This window comes from Anthonomus grandis, chromosome 6, assembly GCF_022605725.1.
Source record: "Anthonomus grandis grandis chromosome 6, icAntGran1.3, whole genome shotgun sequence".
Classification (NCBI taxonomy): domain Eukaryota; kingdom Metazoa; phylum Arthropoda; class Insecta; order Coleoptera; family Curculionidae; genus Anthonomus; species Anthonomus grandis.
The window spans coordinates 26,869,839-26,891,331 of record NC_065551.1 but is presented as its reverse complement, the minus strand read 5'-3'; the positions used below and the strand labels follow the sequence as shown (position 1 = coordinate 26,891,331).

At 31.9% G+C, this 21,493-nt stretch overlaps 3 protein-coding genes across 3 annotated transcripts in view; 1 reads left to right on the top strand and 2 right to left on the bottom strand.

Annotated features, from left to right (window-relative positions):
* Nucleotides 1-890: 890 nt before the first annotated feature.
* On the bottom strand, nt 891-16,593 carry LOC126737374 (uncharacterized). The gene is made up of 10 exons (XM_050442255.1): nt 16,336-16,593; nt 9,513-9,639; nt 9,210-9,402; nt 8,863-9,150; nt 8,753-8,801; nt 8,353-8,690; nt 5,617-5,730; nt 5,323-5,562; nt 1,661-1,745; nt 891-1,297 (listed from the first exon to the last, which is right to left on the bottom strand). Exons 1-10 carry the CDS (start codon nt 16,436-16,438, stop codon nt 1,098-1,100), a joined length of 1,737 nt encoding a protein of 578 aa, XP_050298212.1. The 5' UTR covers nt 16,439-16,593; the 3' UTR covers nt 891-1,097.
* Nucleotides 16,594-17,919: 1,326 nt separating this feature from the next.
* Nucleotides 17,920-19,162, bottom strand: LOC126737641 (tigger transposable element-derived protein 6-like). Its single transcript, XM_050442619.1, has 2 exons — nt 18,351-19,162; nt 17,920-18,070 (listed from the first exon to the last, which is right to left on the bottom strand). Exons 1-2 carry the CDS (start codon nt 19,160-19,162, stop codon nt 17,920-17,922), a joined length of 963 nt encoding a protein of 320 aa, XP_050298576.1.
* Nucleotides 19,163-19,961: 799 nt separating this feature from the next.
* Nucleotides 19,962-21,493, top strand: part of LOC126737314 (rap1 GTPase-activating protein 1) — a 349,016-nt gene continuing 347,484 nt past the window's right edge. Inside the window, exon 1 of the mRNA XM_050442170.1 lies at nt 19,962-20,214. The gene's annotated coding sequence lies outside the window, so the exon portion shown is untranslated. The remainder of the gene's footprint in view (nt 20,215-21,493) is intronic.

The window sequence follows — 21,493 nt, the reverse complement described above, 5'->3', positions numbered from 1 at the left end:
ATTCAGATCGAACGCTTTGAAAATCTGTCACTTTATGATTTATCTATTAAATATTGTTCGACAAATTTTATAGAATTATCAGAAAGTCCGTAGTAATGAAGCTAATATACCATATTATGGCTAATCGTATTGAACGATTTGCTGAAATGAAAAAATTACAGGCAAGTTATCAGTTTTTTATCTTCACAGTGACGAACATCACAGATTAACCAAACAAGAAGTGCTGTAACCAGATTGGAATCCTGACCGGCATGATGGGATAAAATTTAACGTGTTTAGGAAGTCGTACAATTGTTTATTAATATGTTTTTCAAGAAATTTAGAAACTACCGAAAGAATACTGATCGGTCTTAGATCCTTTAGTTCTTTAGGATTCGTGTTTTTAGCTAGCGGTTTTACGATGGTTTTTTTCCATGAAAATGCAAAATAACTTTCTAAAATACAAGACTTTAATATATTTAATAAGGGTGGAATACAGTATGGTAAGTTTCATATACTGATCCATCATCGCCAATTTCCCCAGTACTATTCAGAATCTTTAACAGAAAATTCTCGTCTACAAGGGTAAAATTTAGTTTTACATTAACATTGGGATATTTGAACGATAGAAAAAGATTTTGTCATGTGACACAGATTTACGAGCTTGAAAAGTAGATGAAAAAAAGTTGCAAATCTGTTCTGGACCACATAATTAATTGGGAATTTCAAATGTCTTATTGGATGATATATTTACATTTTTAGCATTGTCCCATATATCTTTTCCTTTTTTGGAAGAAAATTGGTTAAAATAAGTAGTTTTCTCCTGTGCTGTGATTTTATAAAACTATAAGAAACAGCTAGTGCTGAGATGAAATTTATCAACGAATTTAATTTTGGTTTACAGATAAAAATTTCTTGTGTAAGAAAAAAATTATTTTATTCACTGTAATACACGACAACTTCATAACTTTAACATCTAATCAACTTAACCTAAACTTCCGTACAAGAGGAACTTCATGAACCAACAACAAACTAATGAAATAAAAATAACCTACAATTAAACACGAAACATTGTGCTTTCACCATAATTGGAAATAAAAATAGTAAAATTAGAACTTTTAAAAATTAAACATAGATTTGGTGGCACCGAACGAAAAAATCCCGCCGTCACCGCCCTCGTTACCACCAGCAGCACGGCCGACACCGTCAGCGTTCACTGCAAACGAAAACGCCCCGAAAGCCTGATTTTGGGATCCATCCTCATTTTCGGCTTCCATGGTGTAGTTACATTCGGGGCTGACATAAGTTTCAGAAGTGCCTTAAACGTTTAAAATATTTGTTAAAAGTGTTAATGTACATTTTTACAATATACTGACATTGTTTATCATATGAAGGAATCAATAATAGTTAATGCTAAATATAGAAAAAATCGCATTTTAGACCATGAAACGCAAACCGTTTTACGAGTAGTTTACTAATAATAATGGTTAGACTTTATCGTCTTTTTTACCGAAAAAAATATATTTCTCATTGTTAAGAACAAATGAAATTTTAATTTTTGATATTTGTATTAGCTAATTTGACCTTATTTTCAGGATGTTCTTAACTCTCGTTAGAAAAGATAACTGTGAAATAAACGAGTAGCGTATAGGAAAACAACCTTGTTTAAAAAAATACTTACTCTCAGCTTCGAAGGTAATACCATGTTCACTTGTATTCATTAAGGAGTTGTTCAGAACTGCGTAATTTTCAGATGGCATTTGGCTCTGCAATACAATAATTTATATAAAAATGATGTTAACAGTTATATTGCATTATTAATCTACCGTCCCTTGGCTCTTCCTCTGCTTTTCTGTTGCCGAGGAGTTTTTACTTGAGACAACTTTCTTTTTGTCTTTCTAGTAAGTTTTTTAAGAAGTCATTTAGATTCTTGAATTTTAACAGGCTGTTGGCTGGGTTTTTTATTTATCAGAAACAAAATGTTTCGCAATAATGTCATACGTCTATTCGGCTTTTTTTGGTCTAAAATCATTTTCAGAATATTCCAAATATTTCAGAATAAAAAATATTTAGAATGGTGAAAATTAGTTAATGTGTCTTAACCAAAACGTTTTTACTCCGAAATCCATCCGGCAATAATTAATTCTAGGAGTCGGGACGTCTCTTTCTCACTTTGTTAAAGCTAAAAATTTTATATATATACTTTTAGATAGGTAGTATAGGTGCTCTGATAAGGACTCATCTATTTTCATATGAAAAAAAATCATTGGCTCCTGAAACTTAGTTAACAAAATTGCCTTTTGCTTAAAAGCTTTTGATGTACTTTGCCCATTTATAAATATTAAATTATTTTTAAAAGTAATGGCAAATATATTGACAACACTAGTAACGAAATGTCCCAAACATTGAATTTGATTTAAATTTAAGTTGCTGCTAAACCACACTTCTTTATTTCTAATAACGAAAGTGGATTTAAACCCTCAAATATGTTAACAATATTTTATATATTTTTTTATTTCATATTTGACACGGTTCTCCATGATCTGCTTTTTAAAACTCTCGAAAGGAATGGGGTCAGGGGTGCCGTATTAAGTGTCTTTAAAAGTTACTCATACGAAAGAATCCAATACATAAAAATAGGAGATATGTTAAGTGGTACATTAAACATCAGAGTTGGTGTACCACAAGGCACAGTGTTGGACCGAATATTGTTTTTAACTTATATAAATATCCTAACTTAAAACTCAGAAATGGCTCAATCATATCTTACACAGACAACACGGCTTTAATCTTTTCGGCAGAAACTTGAAATGAAGTAAAACAAACCAAAGGTAACAAGATGGATTAATATTGGTTGAGAATTAGTTAAAAGTAATATCAATGCAAATAAGAGATTCGTTAATTATTTTGCACCCAACATAAATAAATAGTGTGTTCCTCTTGAAATTAGAAATTGCAAAAAAATTAATATGTTTAAAAAAAAATGTCGGTCATGTATTCGTTCGTGTATCGCCGAGCGGAACATAGGAAATCCCATGTAAATTTTAAGGGGGTCAATTATTGGTTTCCCTGTACATTTTACAGAAAAAAATTTCAAGTTTCAAAAAATTTTAATAAGCGAATGTTGAATTATTCAATTAAATGTAATTGCAAAATTACCAAATTTTCGGTTCAGGTAAAACCAGACACCAGCCACCAGCAAACAATTTGTTAAATCGGCTTTGTCAAATCTGACGTACAGCCAAATACAAGAAATGTTTTTTTTTTTCGTTTTATCATTCTCACAACCAAACATTCAAAGTAAGACAAGTTAACATTACTTTTTTGTCTAAACTTTTATTTAATATAACGATAAAGCGTGGAAAAATAAAATAAAATACAACAACTTTTTTAAAAATAATAGAGAATTACATTACATTAAAACATCAATTAATCAAATGTTCAAATAACCCCCCATTAACAGCTAAACAATATCCTAACCGATCATAAAATTCATTTCTAACGTTACTAAGTTGATATTTGGAAATTTTATTACATTCTAACGAAATAGCGTTTTGTAACTGGTTTAGATTCTCAAATTTTACACTTTTATAGATGACACTTTTTGAATGACCCCACAAAAAGAAGTCATTCGATGAAAGATCAGGTGACCTGGCTGGCCAAAGTATCCGGTATCGTGGACCAATAATATTGCCGTTAAAAGCATTTTCCAAGCACTCTCTAACCATACGGGCATTATGGGCCGGGCAATCACCCACTTGGTACCAGATCATTTGATCTTCCTGAACACCTTCTTCCAAGGCGGGTCCAATTTGATTTTGAAATAAGTCCAAATAGGTTTCAGCTGTTAGGTTATAGTCCATAAAAAAGGGTCTAATGATATGGTGTCCGATAATTCCCACGAATACATTTGTTTTTTGGGGATATTGTGTCCAAGTATAAACAAAGCGATGTTCATTTCCTTGGCTCCAATACCGGCAATTCTGAACATTTGGTTCATTGTTGAGGGTAAATGTATATTCATCGGTAAAACAAATATTTCTTAAAAAATTTCTATCATTATTTGCTCTTTTCATCACTTCAAAACAGAATGCCATTCTTCGCTCTTCATCTCTTTCCTGCAGCTCTTGATGTTTTTCGAATTTATACGAATAATATTTGTGTTTTTTTAAAGTGCGTAATACCGTTTGTATGATGTTTATTTACCTCTTGCCCAAGAACCCTCGTACTAACCATCTTGTTTTCCTCCACACTCAGTAGAATATTAAGATCTCTGTTCTCTCTTTCTTCGGCTCTATTTTCGATATCCTGAGTTGAACATTTACAATAATTTATTACGGTACCTTTGGACTCGAACTTATTGACAATACAATACGTTTAATAGTTGAAATGGACGGAATGGGCTTGGTGGGGAAATAAACTGAAAACATTTCAGATACTGCTCTAAAACTGTTTCTCGCATAATGCCACTTAATTATGGCTATTTTTTCGTTGATTAAATAATTCATACTTGTTTTCAAATATCGACTGTCACTGATTTATTGACACTTTTCTTCACGTCACGAAAATTTGCTAATTTTGCAATTACATTTAATTGAATAATTCAAGATTCGCTTATTAAAATTTTTTAAAACTTTGCACAATGATTTGCCAGATTAGTCTCTTCAAAAAGTTATCTTAAAGTTTTTCTATAAAATGTACAGGGAAGCCAATAATTGACCCCCTTAAAATTTACATGGGTTTTCCTATGTTACGCTCGGCGACGCACCACCCGGTATGTAGAACTATTATTTATAATAATATAAGATTAATCGTGTATGAAATTTAAAGTCTGAAGTTTATAGAACTTTGTTTTAGCAAAGGTAACACTACTACGAATACCCGTAGTAGAATTATCTTTGGTTTTAGGTAACTTGGGTATAGAATTCTAATAGGTTTTATGTGTTTGATTTATATTTCTTATAGTTTTTTTATTTATCTATTAAATGACAGTACTAAACAAACAGGTGTTAAGTCATCTAGGTGAGTCACTGTGATTTATTAATTTAGAGTCGTACGGTAAACTTATCTGGATATTAAATATAATTAAAATACCAGGGCGTAAATCCAAAAGTAGTCACTTATGACTATGTGTTTCCTTTTCTCGTTTGTCTGTTCTGTTGTAGTGAGATATTCTGAATGAATTTAATATAACATTCCTAGAGTCTGTTTCCTATAACGATTATCAATATTAAATATTCCGCGAAGAGAAAAAAAAACGTTCGCTCTAGCTTCGGATCATTCAAACTTTGGTGGACTATACGATTATAGATGTTTGATGTTTGGTTGAAGTAGAAAACTTACCTCTATAAAAGGCGCATTCTCGAACATCGCCTGGGCGAAACCTTGATTGAACGTTGGATCAGCAGTGAACATCGAAGACTCTTTGACTGGACTGGGGACCACGTTAAATCGTACAGTTTTACTGGATTCTCCCATGGAGGCCTTTCCAGTGCCAGCCCTAGACTGAGGAGTCAAAATAGACTTCATCGGCTTAGCTCTTGTCACTTGAACTTTGGGCGTCGGTTCTTTCATGATAGGAGTCTAAAATAGAAATATCAGTGTATTTTGTTAAAAAATAAACAAAACCTGTTAGACCTGAGATATTTGTGACGGCAGACCGCTTGGTACGGGATATTCTCTGCTTTGGCTCTCTAAGGAGGTATTCGGCTCGAACATTCTTGGAGAATTCTGTGACATGTCATGATCCGACTAGAACAGTTATAGCTTTAATAAGTTGTCAATCTTTACAGCGGCTAATTGATTTAAATTATAAAAGGCAAATCTACTAGTACTGCAGCTCATAGAGTTTATAATAATAAACTTGTATACTTTAATTAAAGCAGGAGAGAGTTATGTTGGAGTATTTTGTGACCTCAGTAGGGCTTTCGATTTTGTTGACCACAAAATATCATTGAATAAACTACAAAAATTATGGGTTTAAAGATCCTAAGTCTTGTTACTGGGTTAAATCTTTTTTAACTGAGAGACAAAATTATATTTCTATCGCTCTATTTAAACAATGAAACGTAAGCCAAGTCGGAAAGTACATATTTCGTTAGACCCTTATTATTTTTGTCTCCTAATGCACTTATCTTCTGCGAACGATGTACGTTTATAGTAAAGTCAAATAAATCCCGTCCCAATAATCTCCTTGTTTTGTTGCAATTCCTTATATATAAAAAACGAAGTGCATTAAGATTCATACTCGTTTTTGAACTAGTTAATTTTTTAAGATTAGGATGTCAATTCATATCAAAGTCAATTAGTGCGTAATAATTTAAATTAAATTCTTCTTTTCATGTAATGTTACGTCTCTAAAATTTTTGAGCGCTTCAAGACATTCTGCTAAGTATGGCGTGAGTTTTTGGGTAAACTCAACTTTTGGAGAAACAGTGTTTCTTAAATAAAAAAGAATTATTAGGTGCATAATTCGAATAGATACTAGTATATTTTGCAGAGATAAGTAAAAAAAAAATTAATATACACTGAGACGCAGTACATTTTTGACTTTTTCTAAAAATAGAAATATTAATTTTCAAAACCAGAAACATTACATAATTGGAATAAAATACAGTAATGAATCTAATACACTCCCTGAACTAAAAAAAATAATGCAACTTTTATTAATTAATAATTAATTTAAGTTTGAAGTATCGTCTCAAGAATCTAAAAACTAAATTAAGCACAGTTAATAGAATCAAATGAAAATCTTACTAGAATCTTTGTAAACAGAATCAATCAAAGTTTTCAAAGCAAATTTAAAAGTTTAGCTGTTTTTATGGATTTGTCAAAAGTGTTTGACACCGTATCACATGCTCTTTTGTTTAATCGGTTAGAGAAAATAGGTTTTCGAAATGGTCCGCGCTAAACTTACTAAAGGACTACATGACAGAAAGAAAGCAATATGTTAAAATAAAAAATAAACTAAGTAATGCAGGCGTGATAAACACTGGAGTTCCTCAGGGTACTGTATTGGGACCCATACTCTTTTTTTGATATACATAAATAATATTGGGAAATTAACTGAGAACCGTGACATTGTGTCATATGCAGATGACACAGTCTTAATTTTTCCAGCTACAAGTTGGACGTATAAGAGATGGCCGAGGTGGGTCTTAAACAGATACTTACATGGTTAAATCAATACTTACTCGCCTGATTTGTATGATCAACCTAATAAAATATTGCTATTAATAATGTATTCTTTTTTTTTCTCTAGTTTTGGATTGTAATTTGTATAATATTGTATTTTTCCCCCACTCAATAATTGGAATTTTTTCTGTGGAGTGGTGTAATTAAAATAAAATAAAATAAAACATAAATATTAATTCATAACAATATTTGTAAACGTAATCAAACTTGTCTTTACAATAAAAATTTTAATAGATAATAAATATCTTGGTGTTATGTTGGACCAACATTTAAAATGGGATGAGCATAATTATATTATTCCTTAATAAAAAAAATAGAAATATTTCTTATAAGCTTTATCAAGTTAAAGACATTTTAGAGAAAAAAATATTTACCTGTGGAGAATAATATTAATATTAACTGGATAATATTAAATTAAATATTACCTGGGAAATATTACCATGTGGAGTCTATACTAAGATATTGTTGTATGGGGAGGTGCCTATAATAAGAGTATTAAAGAACTTCCTGTATGTCAAAATGTCGTATTATAAATGCTTCAAATTAAACATTTTAGGCATCCAACTGATGATTTATATTATACCTATCAAATTTTTAATATTCGAAATGTATGTATACCCAATGCTTTGAACTATATTATAAAAATAAGTAACCCTACAGAGGCTACCTATAAATCAATAGCAAAATTACAAAAAAATCTCCCTATTACTTTTATGAAAAATTTCTTATGTCAGAGAGTTAAATCATATTATGGACCTGTACTTTTTAATAGACTTCATGCTTCAATTAAGAACACTCTGCAAGAAAATTCAAAAATATTACAAAAGAGTTCCTGTTAGAAAACCCTGAGCAATAGAAAGTACTTAAGAGACTTTAAACTAAACATTAAAGAAATAAAATCCTTACCTCCGTCATAACTTATAAATATCGTAATATTAATAAGATATGGTTATTTTAATGTTGTGTTAATAGTTAATTAGCTTAAAATTGAAAATATGCAAGTTACAAAATTTCTATTGGAGGACAGTTAAGCACACAAGTAAAAACTATTTTAAAAAGTTTGGTTTAAGTTAATCTTAAAGTGCATCATAATTTAGGTGAATTTTTTTAATTTTTATTTTTTACTTGATAATTCACTATTTTAATACTCAAAAAATCAAATAGGGACTAAAAACTAACCTGACTCTCTTGAGTTGATATTCTAGACTCTTGACTGGCAGAGCTACTTTGTGATGAACGGTAAGTCTTAAGAGACTTTCGCCAGACATTAGTCAAAGCGACTTGCTTCTTCCTCTTAACCGGTACGGGAGGCACGAAGGCCGGTATCATCACTTTCTGCTCTATAATTTTGATTTTCGCAGCAACGGCTTGTTTAGGTTCGTCCTCGTTAAACATATTTGTTAGTTTCTCGTTGAATTTCGATTTTGCGGGCTGTTTTAAAATTGTCTGTTGTGGTTCTTCTAGTTGAACAGCCTTGATCGGTTTTTGAACTAGTGGCTTCGGTTGTGCTGGGATTTCTTCATAAAATAAATTATATTCTTAATTTTTTATATTTAATAAAATTTATGGAAGTACTTACTAAATACTTGAGTGTTTGACTTATCATTGTTAACTTCTTGACTGCCAAACTAAAAAAAATACGAAATTAAAGTATATATAAACATTTTAGTATTTTAATAGTCTACTTACTGTTAGCTTAGGAAGTCGTTTTAATTGGTCTCTGGAAAGCCTTATTTTTTGTCTCATTTTGTGTTCTTCTTGGGCGGCCAGCAGCATATTAAACGTTTTCAGTTCCTTTTCCTTTTCAATGCGCACTTCAGCGCTGTTCTTTTCCATTAAGAAGTGAACTGCCATGTTCACGTAAAAATTAAAATATAATTTTTTTTGTATGGCTCGTCTCTGCACCACGATTTGCTTTTTGATACGTCTGTCTTTTTCCAACACCCGATTCTGGATGTCCACCTTGAGGAAACTTACCTACGTGATAAAAATAAACGGCACGTTTTGTTATTAATTTAAATTCATAAAAAGTTTACCCGAGCATCTTCCAACTCTCTAGACAAGGGATTTTCAATGTATTTTTTCTTAACCTCATTGTGAATGTTTTGAAATTCCTCTTTTATTTGTCTAGCTTCTTTGGTTTTTAGGGTAATTTCTTTGTTAGTCATCTTCTCCAATTTTTGATAGGTAATTAACGATGTCAGTATTATTTCTTGGTCTTTTTCGACACTAAAATCCGTCACAACGGTTTTAGGTGGAAATTTTTAAATAATAATATAAAAAAATAACATTAAAAAAAAAAACAAAATATTTTCTATATAGTATCAATGGCCACTAACCTCTTTTTAATAAACAGAATTTTACCAATTCGTATTTCAATTTCTTTAATCTCATTTTTTGTTTTTTCATGATCATGTTGGTTCATTTTTATTAGTTTTTTCTCGGCATCGATTGCTTCTCTATAATCTATATAAAATATAAATATCAAAACAATTGTTTGTATTCTTAGTTTAGGCAAAACAAATTGGGGTTTATCACAGTATATTTCTACGATGGAAAAAATAATTGCTTTCAAGATGTAAATTCCTTCTTCATTAAATGGTAACTTCCTAGATAATAACGATGTGGACATTAAAAAGGACACATTTGCTCACCCATATGGTAAAATTAAGAAAAATAGCTTAGAAAATGCTGCCATTAACTCAAAATTTTAAATTCCAAATAGTTTGGTTTAAACATGAATTACAAATTTTATTCTCATTAATTTTTTTAAAAGAAAACTAGCTTCAGGGTATTATAGAGTAAATATTACTAGCAGGGAACTTGATAATTGCAAGAACTATTTATTTCCCACTGATATTATGTATTTCATTCCAGAGGTCCTCTACTTACAATTTTTTTCAATCCTTTTTCATCAAATAACAGAACTTATCAAGCACGCCGGCATTATACAGGGTGTCCCGAAAAATGTGGAAAATCTCTCGGATTCAGGTAGAAGATACAAAAAATAATATGGAACTTTCCAAAAATACCGTAAAAGACGCCGCTGGAAATCGATTTTTCTTGAATAACTTTTAAACTACTTGGTATAATTTAAGAAAAATTTTACGTGATCAACACTACTAAGGACCTCTTAAAATGGAGTCCTTTATTCACATTTACCTTATTTATTTTACCGGGGACAGACTAGGTTGTACATAATAATGTTTAAATTTTTAATACCCTGTATGATAAATACTCTGAAATAATAAATATGGATAGTTTGAACCTTAAACTATAAAGAAAAGACACTCTTGTTCATTATCGATAAAATGAGCCGTTTTGGAGAAGAAAAAAATTAAGGAATCACTGTTTTATTTTAATTAAAAAGAAGATGATAATATGTTCTTTTTTTCACCAATGTGACAGTTATTCAAACTGTCTGACTGAAAATTTCTATGGTACACAATAAACAAATACCTCAAATCTTTCAAAACTTGCCATATTTAATGTTGTTAATATATTGAATATTGATCCTTTATTTCGATAATAATTTATTGATTTTTGGATTTCTTGGTGAATTATATTTGAATTAAGTCGAAATATGGAATTCACGTTTATTAAATATGCAGATGTGCATCTGATCTATGGTCTTGCGTCTTGCAACGCATTGAAAGCGTTGTTGGTTGTATGAAGAAAGATCCTAATCGCGCTATTCCAAATCAAAAGACATGTCAACGAATTGACCAACGTCTAAAGGAAGTCTATTAAGGTGATATTGACTTTCTTTATTGTAATTTTAGGAAGTTTTGGGAAAAAAGTACTGATCCTGGTCAGAGAAGAACAATTATACAGTACGTACAACTGGACGAAAATATTTTGCTGTAGCTGATACTTCTTCAACGAGCACTCGAAAATTAGCCGCTCAGCTATAAACAATACATAAAGTCCTTCAAGAAAAGCTGTTATACCCATATAATCTACAAAAAGGGCATGAACTAACTCTTGAAGATTTTCGTCGTACAATACAGTTCGCGAACTGGCTATTAGGTCAGCAGCGAACTTTTCCAAACTTCATCTGCATTATTCTTTTTACCGAAGAAACAGGGTTTACCAAAAATGCTATTGTGAATTTACATATAACTCGAATATATGGGCTGATATAAATCCTCATCTCACTGTTGTTTTCATCATCAACATCACTTCCAATCAATTAATATCTGGGCAGGAATCATTAGTAATTTTTTGATTGGGTCATTCGTATTATCGCCACGTTGGCGTTGTATTGAATGCAGATTATGTTGGATTTAATAGAGCATTTGCCGCTTGTGATTTGCCTCATTGATGTTGTAAGGAATCACCTGAATAACGTTTTTCCAAACCGTGGGATAGGTAGAGGTGGATACATTGCCGATCGAACGCCATTGGATTTTTACCTAAGGGCGTCACCTCAAAATTGTGATAAGGAACAATCCAGGGATGTTGTGGCGAGTACAGCAGTCCACGATTCGTCGTACGCGCGAAGTTACGGAGCCCAAGTTGAACCTACTTAGGAAGTTTTTAATTAATTGTTTCAAATTATTAGCTTCTTTATTTATTACATTCTTTTTTCAGGTTGTTTTTGCGTTTCAAGAAAGCCATATGTTTACATTTTTTTTAACTATTTCGTTAAGGTGCCTTTCTGAGAACCACATTGCGTTTTTAACACGTTAACTGCCAGTCCCAATTAGAAAACAAAATTACCGGGTCCTACGGGCCACGTAACTTTTTTATTAAAAACGGTGTCTGTGTGCATCAAAACGAACGCATGTGTAAAAATTTATGTAATTTTTGCTTTTTTTAGTTTAAAAAAGCTGTGTCCAAATATGGTACACATGGCACCTGTTTGTACAGGTTTTATTTTTTGATGTCGTGTGCCATGTGTACCTTATCTGGATACGTACAAGGTCAATGTTGATTCGCCTGGAGAGATGGCAGCAGTTGTACGGTTTTCACTAGAAGTGCAAATACCACGTGCATTTTATGTTTGTTGCCTTCTTCAGTCACTCTTTCTATAAAAATCGGTGTAAAAACATGTTGTTTTATGGGCTATAATTTGGAGGAGCAATGGCGTTAAAGAAAATACTTATTTTTGATACTGAGATGCAACAAGCAGTGGAGGTTGCAGCAGAAGAAATAGAGACCTCGACATGAGTGACGAGTTTTCAAATATCTCAGATTCTGATTTGGATCCGACATATTTGGCCAGCGAGATATCTTCAAGCAGTTCTGAAGAAGACCGCCCTAAAAAGAAAAAGATGAAGTATGTACGTCAGTTAGGTACGTAGGAGTACGTTTGACAATTCCATTTTTTATACATAGTTTATTTTCTAAAATGTTATTAGAAAAAAACAGTGTTGTAAAAAGTTTCAATATACTAACTCGCGTACGAAACTAAGTGGAATACTTATGTATATCAAATTTAACGTCTAAAATTCATATTTTCTCTTCCTAGTAATGATTATCTTCTTATACACTACCCTCCATTTTTTTAGATACTTCAGAGCCTTCAACATCTGCTCAGTTAGAGAAGACATAGATTCTTCAGGCAATGATGAAAGACCGGAGTGGAACCAGCTTCAGGAAATTTTTCGACATTCACTCTATCAATGAATATTGGATTTTCATTAGCCTTGCAGACCCAAATGCGCGCGGTAAGGATGAACTTCATTTTTTTGAATTACTTGTATCAGACGATGTTATTAATAAGATCGTTGTCGAAACAAATAGATACGCCGAACAGCAAATTATTCTTGCCATAACGAATGAAAATATTGGCCAATATTCTCGCCTAAATGCATGGGTGGATACTAATTATAACGAAATGCGAACATTTATCGCTATTTTAATTTGGATGGGATTGGATAAAAAACCATCACTAAAAGATTATTGGCGCAAACATCTTTTATTTAAAAACGAGATATCAAAATATTTGCCGCGGAATAGATTTGAGCTGGTTTTACGTATGTTTTATTTGGCAAATAATGAAGATTGTCCTCCCAATGACCGGCTTCATAAAATTCAATACCTTGTTCATATGCTGAACAAGAATGCTTCTTTCTGCATTATTTTAGAAGAGTCTCTTTGCATCGATGAAACCTATTATACCTTTCCGAGGTAAATTATCCTTTCGACAGTATACAAAGGGAAAACGACATAAGTTCGGCATTAAAGTTTATAAAGTATGTCTAGATGGAGGATTTACTTACAGCCTGAAAGTATATTGTAGTAAAGAGAAAATAAATGGACAATCGGTTGCGGAATCTATTGTTATGGAAATGTTGCAACCATTGCTTGAGAGTGGCCGGACCCATTTTTGCAGACAATTGGTACACCTCTATTCCTCTTGCGGAAAACTTGCAAAATAGATCAACTCATCTAGATGGAACGATTCGTAAAAACAGAAGAAACCTACCAAAGTCTGTAGTTGATGCAAAATTAAAAAAAGGGGAAATTGTTGCAAAACAAGATAAAAATAAAGTTGTTGTTATGAAGTGGCATGACAAGAGGGACGTGCTCTTCTTATCCACAAAACATACAGATGAACTAAAGGAAGTACACCATAGAGAGGGTCCTAGGCTCAAACCTTCTGCAATAATCGACTATAATAAGGCCAAATCATTTGTTGATATGTCAGACCAAATGTCAGCTTATTCAAATTCTCGTAGAAAGTCAATTAAATGGTACAGAAAATTAGCCTTTGAATTTATCACAGGTACCTCAGTCTAAAATGCCTTAAATCTGTACAATAAAATTAACGAGAAAAAAATTTCAATAACGACTTTCAAAGAAAATCTTGCCATGCAACTTTTGGAAACGGCAGTACCGCCAATCTCAATAAATCCCTGAAGAGAGCACAAAGTTTCCGAAAAGACAGATAACGAGAAAAAGTTAAAAAGAGGGTGCAGATGTTGCTACAAAAAAAACTCACGAGAACAGGGGCGTAATTATGCTGTAAAAAATACCAAAAGAATTTCCTACGTATGTCTAGGTTGTGACGAAAATATTTTTATTTGTATGGACAGTTTTTTCCAAAAACATGTTTTTAAAAATATAAAAATATATTCTGTGTCCACTGGTGGTACACATGGCAGTTAACGTGTTAAAAATATGTACTTTTTCAGATTAAACCACTTAAGACTCAAAAAGCACGAGTCTTTATCGTACAGAGTGCTAAAAATTTAAGCATTATAATATACAACCCTGTCCGTCTCTGGTAAAATAAAGAAGGTAAATGTGTTTTAAGGACTCGTACGATCTCGTTTACAATCAAAAACAGGTCTTAAGATTGTAAAACCCTTTTAAAGGGGATATGATATTTTTTTGTTTAATTTTTTATCCGTTTGGGTTATTGTTGGATTAGTCTGTTCTGCTATATATATCCATCCTTAGCTGTGATACAAAGCATGGTTGTAATGTTGTTGCATCAAACAAAATCATCATCACAAAACGTCTAATTTTAAATTAGCAATACTGTTTAAATGTAAGTACTTGACGTTCCAAGCATTTATTAAAGAACGACTATTGAATTGAATTTATTTTTCGAATTAGATAATGTTCCTTAAATATCTTATAAAAGGCAAGGAGTAACATGTTAAAATTTGTCAGGCATATTATTATGCGTGTATTAGTCATTAAAAAGACCACGTTGCCATTTAAAAAAAAATCGATGGCGTCATATCTCACCATTTAAGACACCCTATATAATTTTTTTTTACATTAAAATAAAGGCAATTTAAAATACTAATCCGTATCCGAGCATATTTCCGAAAAGAAAACAAAGAAAACCTTTGATTTATTGAATTTATTCCAAATTAGAGACTCACTGTATTAGATTAAAATATAATTTTTTTAATCTAATATTACACTTTTCAACATGGCGGACAATTATCGCCAGTTTGCTGTACCTTATTTGGTTGTACAAGACCAAAAGCTGGATCATAGACCTTTCACAAAGTTGTATTCTAGTCAAATACCTATTTTACAAACAAATCTGGTGGGATTTAAGCTCATAGACTTTTAAAAGGCTTTGCATATTTAAATTGTTAATAAGTTTCTGTTTTATTTATTATCTTTTACGCGAAATGAATCAAATCATATTAAAAAGAATTAAATGTTACAAGAAATAAAGGTGGTTTCTGAATTAACTTGGTTATTAATATTTCAAGAATTTTTAACTTAAAAGTTACATTTTGCAAAATCCTGACACTCGTAGTCAGTGTTATCAATCAATCATCAATCAATCATATGCTTTATTGTCAAAAAATTACAAAATTTTGTAGACAAAGCTAATAAAATGAAAAAAAAACATATAAAAACAGAACAAAACAAAACACACAAAATATAAAAATAAATATACAAACAAAATAAATACATGCAAAACTGTACAAAAATAATGTACCTGGTCAATATACATCATGATGTATAAAATGTCAATAAAAATAAACACAATAGTCAGTAAATTAATTAAATACAGAATGAAAGTGCAATTTATTTACTAAAAAAAAAATAAATAAATAAAAAATTAATATATTCTCTATATTAAAATATAAAAAGAGCCAGTGTGTGTGTGATACCCAAAAAGTTATCCTAGAAAAAAATCCTCCACTGCGTACAATGCTTTTTCCAGAAAGTATGCCTTCAAAGCATTATGAAATCGAGGAAAAGAAGTAACAAAGTAAGTATCAAAAGTCAGTCAGATCAAAATGTCGAATATCCTAGTTGGTTAAAATGATTGGAGAAAAAAGTTGGTTAAATTGAATATTGTCATGAATACGTCCTGTTAGATCCGTTAGAACAATATATCGTGACGTCATTATAATCTTTATTCATTATAATTAACAGGTTTTTAGGCAAACTTTATTCTTACGTCATTAATTCTCCTAGTGAAAATACAATATCGGGTTCCGTTCACCCCGAATCCCCACATCCCCCTCCTTTATTACATTCACTAAAGATGATAACAATCGTAAAAATAATTTAAAAAAATAACAATAATAACGTTACAATTCTTAGTACATTGAAAGGCCTTTCAATGTTCTAAGTTACAATTAAAGAAATAAGTAAAACAAAATACAAATATATAGCGTGTGTTATATTTTGCTTATTTCACAAACCTGAAATTCAATAATTAACTTAACTTACATTTAAGTTGAATGTCTACTTCCAATACATGTTTATCCTCTTGCTCGATGATGCCGCATATTAATTTTACCGATTTTTCGTTGTGTTCACCCATTTTCTGCATTGAAAGCCGCACTATATTAATATTATTACAAAGTGATTAAGACGATCACTTAAAATAAAGATCACTAACGTTAAAATGATGATTTAATAAAACTTGATCGGGCGGCCATATTGGAAATCATGATTTTATAATATAACAATTGTCATTTTGTCATGGCAACCTCGATTTTGCAACGGCTTCGAATCACGGCGGGCATTTTAAAAAATAAATCGTAAGAGTGTATTTTAATTTTAATAAATTACTTAAATCAATATTTTAATATTTAATTTTAAATGTCCAAATTAGTCACTTTTCGCATTTCTGTTTAATTATGCCCTGTGACCGTGTGGCGCCCTCTGATTTAAACCGGTGAAATCGCAGTTGTGACAACTTTTGAGTAAACTGTTGGAACGAGTTTGTAATCGGTTGTTCGTTTCTTCGGGTCGCGTCGTTTACAGACGACCAGCACACGTAAGACTTATTTATGGTTTTAAAACAGATTTTCTCAGATTTACGGAAATATACAGGGTGGTTCTCATGAACTGTATCGATGGATTATTATAGGCAAACTATTAATAGGAAAATTTGGCAATGTGGCAGAGATGCAGCTAAAATATTTTATAGTTTTGGCAGTTCCGTTTGTACCGGAAATTAATAGAATATAAATACATTTTATGCAGCTTATCGAAAAATTATAATTTCTTCTCATAAAAGAGGATCGACCTTATACGGGGTGTTTCACTAAGCGATATTATTGAATTTTTTTGTCATTATAAAAGTGGCTACGAGAAAATGTTCAAAATTATGCTAAAGTTCGAAATTTGGCCACTAGATGGTGCAATCAAAAGTTTAAGTCAATTCTAATTTTCTTCTATAACTTTTAAAGGACTTATCCAATTTCGTTGAATTTGAGCTTGTTAAAAAGTAAAATACAGTGAGAGCTCCCATAAGCGGACACTTACGGTTCCGTAACTTTTGTCCGCTTATGGGAGTTGTCCGTTTAAAAGAGACTATGTAAGTATAGAGTATAAATAACGGGGTATATAATCATGAGGAAAATGAAACAGAAACTCGCCACATTTTTAAAGTATGTATTTATGTTATATGTATTTATGTATAAATGCTTCAATACATGGTACGAGAATTTAAAAAAAAAACATTCTTTAGCTTTTTGAAAAAAGTTTAGAATGTTTGTCTGACGAAATTTCACCATCTTTTGCTGAAGGAGACAATTTTCGTAATAACTTTCTAAATTTTTTAAATGTTGAAATGCAGTGAAAACATCTTTAGAAAATTTTTTCAATATAGAAATATGATTTAGAGCTTCCCCATATGAATTTATAGTTTCTGAACCTCTTAGTGAGTCCACCAGTTCCACTTCTTCTTCTGAGTCGTTTGGACTACCATATTCAAGTTGGCCCGGGCTTTCTATTCGAAAAGTTGTCAATGGCATTTTCTTCTGTTGTTATGTTATTGTCTAAGGCCAGGAAATCATCTACTTTCTAGGGGTCTGCTACTCCTAAATGTTTGGCATGTCGCAGTAACTGAGCAAGTGTCGCTAAGGGCAGATCGTCTTCAGCATCGCAATAATTTTGCTCAGCAAATTCTGAGCTACATCCACTTTTTCTGAATCCAACTTTGCCAAAAACAGTTCTTAATTGTAGAGGAATTTATTTTATCCCATGCTGTTTTTATAAAATACAAAGCTTCACATTAATAGACTTTGTAAGCTCAGATAAGGACATCGTCAATTTTTGTTAAAATATGTTTTAAAATCAAATGCCGATAATAAAATTTAAAGTTTTGTATAATACCTTGATCCAAGGGCTGACAAACTGAAGTTGTGTTTGGCGGTAAAAATATAGTTTTTACATTTTTCATTTTCAGATCACGAGGATGAGAGCATACATTGTCTAAACATAAAAGAACTTGCCTTTTTTGGATTCCCATTTTCCGGTCGAATTCCAGTAACCACTCAGACATAATTTCTCGGGTCATCCATGCCTTTTTGTTGGATTTCCAAGACGCTGGTAGATCCTTAATAGCAACGTTTTTTAAAGCACGGGGATGAGCCGCTTTCCCGATCACAATCAAATCGCATTTTTCACCGGCCATATTTGCACAGAATAAAATGGTTAGTCTATCTTTAGACAACTTTCCACCCACACATGTTTCTCCTTTAAGGCACAGAGTTTTGTCGGGCAATGCGCGAAAAAAAAGTCCACTTTCATCTGCGTTGTACACGTCTTCTGGTTTGTAGCCAAGCAACATGGACGGAAGTTTCTCCAAATATTGTGACACATCAACTTGATTTACTGCAGCAGCTTTGCCAGATATGCATTTGAAACTCACACTATGTCTCTTGCGCCACTTTTGCAGCCACCCGTCGGCGTCGGACGCACTGAAATTATTATAGCCCGAAGTAATGGCGATTTCTTTAGCTTTTATTTTCACTAACGGTCCTGAGATTGGAATGTTCTGACTTCTAGCTTTCACAAACCACTCAAAACATGTTTTGTTTATAGCAAAACCTTCCTTTTTTAAAAAATCCTTCTTTTGATTTATATTAGTTCCTGATTGCCATTTACTCCTAATATTTTCCTTATTTTTGGCAATTTCAGTTGCTTGCGTTTTCCCAATATTAAACCTCTTTGCATAATGACGAACTGAAACACTTTCTCTGTCTAATACGTTAACAACTTCCATCTTTTCCTTTAATGAGAGCATCCTTTTTTTTGGTGCCATTTTACAGTTACAATAATAAAATATCTCAATCAACTAAAAATTTGCCTGAACTGAAAATAAACCACAATACATACTGGCTAGCCAACGAAATGCGTAAATGGGGAATCACCTAATATAAATCGGGGAATTTTATGTATATATGTAGATATGTGCATTGCAATAAACGGAACTAAAAATCGTCCGGGTATTAGAGTTTCGCGTCCGCTTATGGGAGATTTTTTGATCACATACAGAAAAATCTAGTGTCCGCGTCCGTTTATAATAGCACGGAATGCATTTAACATTGAAAATGATATGCTGAAATTCGGTTCGAGGAACTTTCTCCGGTTAAAAGAGATGTCCACTTATAGGAGCTGTCCGCAAGGAGAGCTTTCACTGTATAAGTACTTTTAAATATTGTATCTAGTACTACGCGAAAATTTTTAGTAAAATTGGTAAAAGGCGTTTTATGAATTAAAAACTGTTACTTTGATTTTTCCATAAAAATTTAAATATCACGGTATTTTAAGTAATTAGAAAGTGTAAATTCGAAATAGGAATTTTTGACTCAAAATTCTTACTTAGCATAATGAATTATTTGGTTTATTTGGCACCACCCTTCACATTTTAGGAGGCCCAACTTATTATAATAAAAAGATAATTTAAATTAAATATCATAATCCTAATCTAATTATAATGAAATGCGGAAAATCTAGATTGTCATGGAAAATCAACGGCTCCAGATTTCCATGGCAATGAAATTGCAAATAATTCATTTTTTGACAGTTGATATTTTTAATTAGTTATGTATTGTTCTAAATCATTATTCTAATTCGCTCTTATTGAATTTTTGAGGTGTGTTTTTATTGTTAAAATAACTTACCCCAGTGCCGAGGCTGATGACATGCTTTTATCCACGTGTAGTTTCCATGTTTTGAAAATGCTCTTATACTTGTGAATATACTGAAAATATCCTGAATGAAGGCATTATAGCAGAAAAGTATTTAGACTACGGGACAACGGGAAGATCATATACATCCCCTTCATGTTCTTGCATACGTTGAAGTTGTACTGTAAGTATTTAAGCATGAGAGAAATTTCACTTCATCTAGGAATTAGTCATCGTTGGTGTTCCGAATTTTAAAAGTTTTATCATGTATGATACCAAGCTCTATCAGAAAATAATTTTGACTCGACCGATGTAATTGTCTTAGAGAAATGTTCAACTCAAATCCCCAGTTCCTCTTTCAAATTTTATGGATTGATGAAGCTAGTTTTTCCAGTTGTGGTAATGTTAATTTGCATAACATGCAATATTGGTGGAAACGGTAAAACCCTCATTGGAAGCGGAAAGTAGATTACCAAAAGAAATGGACTGTAAATGTCTGGCGCTGACTGTTGAAAATTAGAATTATTGGACCATTTATTAATGGACATTTAAATGGTCAATCATATCTTAACTTTATACAAAATATCTTGTCAATACTGTTCTCATTGACAGAAGTTCTCATCAACATGATAGTTGCCCAGCACATTATTCTCAAAGAGTGTGTGATTTTCTTCTAAGTACCAGTTATCCAGATAGCTGGATTGGAAGGGGTAGTTTGTTCCCATGACTACCTAGATCTCCCGATCTAACTTATAGGACGGAATTAATGACAATGTGTACAAAACACGGCCCACGACAAGAGAAGATATGACAAATTGCTTCACATTTTCCTAGATTCTATAAGATTTTTACATGTTGTCCATAGATACAGAACAGATAACTCAAAAGCAAATTAATTCTACAAAAGCTTGTTTATTAGGTACTTCATATCATTGGCTAAAAGTTGATGTATGGAACATAATGTATGAGGCTCTTAGAATTTGGTTACTCAAGATCTCTTACCCTTTTCCATGTTCTTTAATGCCTTCACAAGCAGTCTTCCCGTCCCCCAACCACCATAGCAAAGCACACGAACCGACGTCCTTTACCTTATACGGGAAAAATTGAAATAAATCGAGACTCAAAATCCATCTTATTTTTATGCGAAATAGGATTTGATTCTTTTATATGATTATTCTTACAGCTAACGACATGAATTAATAACATTATTTATGTCTCACTCGCAAACTAAATCCCATTTCATAATTATACAAATTCTATTCACATTTCTTCGTATATATTCCTGAAGATAGGCTCGAGGGTAAAACATGGTTGTGAGAATGTTTACAAAGTACTCTAGAGCCGTTTAAGTTGGGGTATTTTTTGCTAATTTTAACGGTCAACACATTATAGTTATACATTTATTAGATAGCGCAGCTTTCGATAAAAGAAAAGAATCGGTTCCAAGTTCTCAAACATTTTTT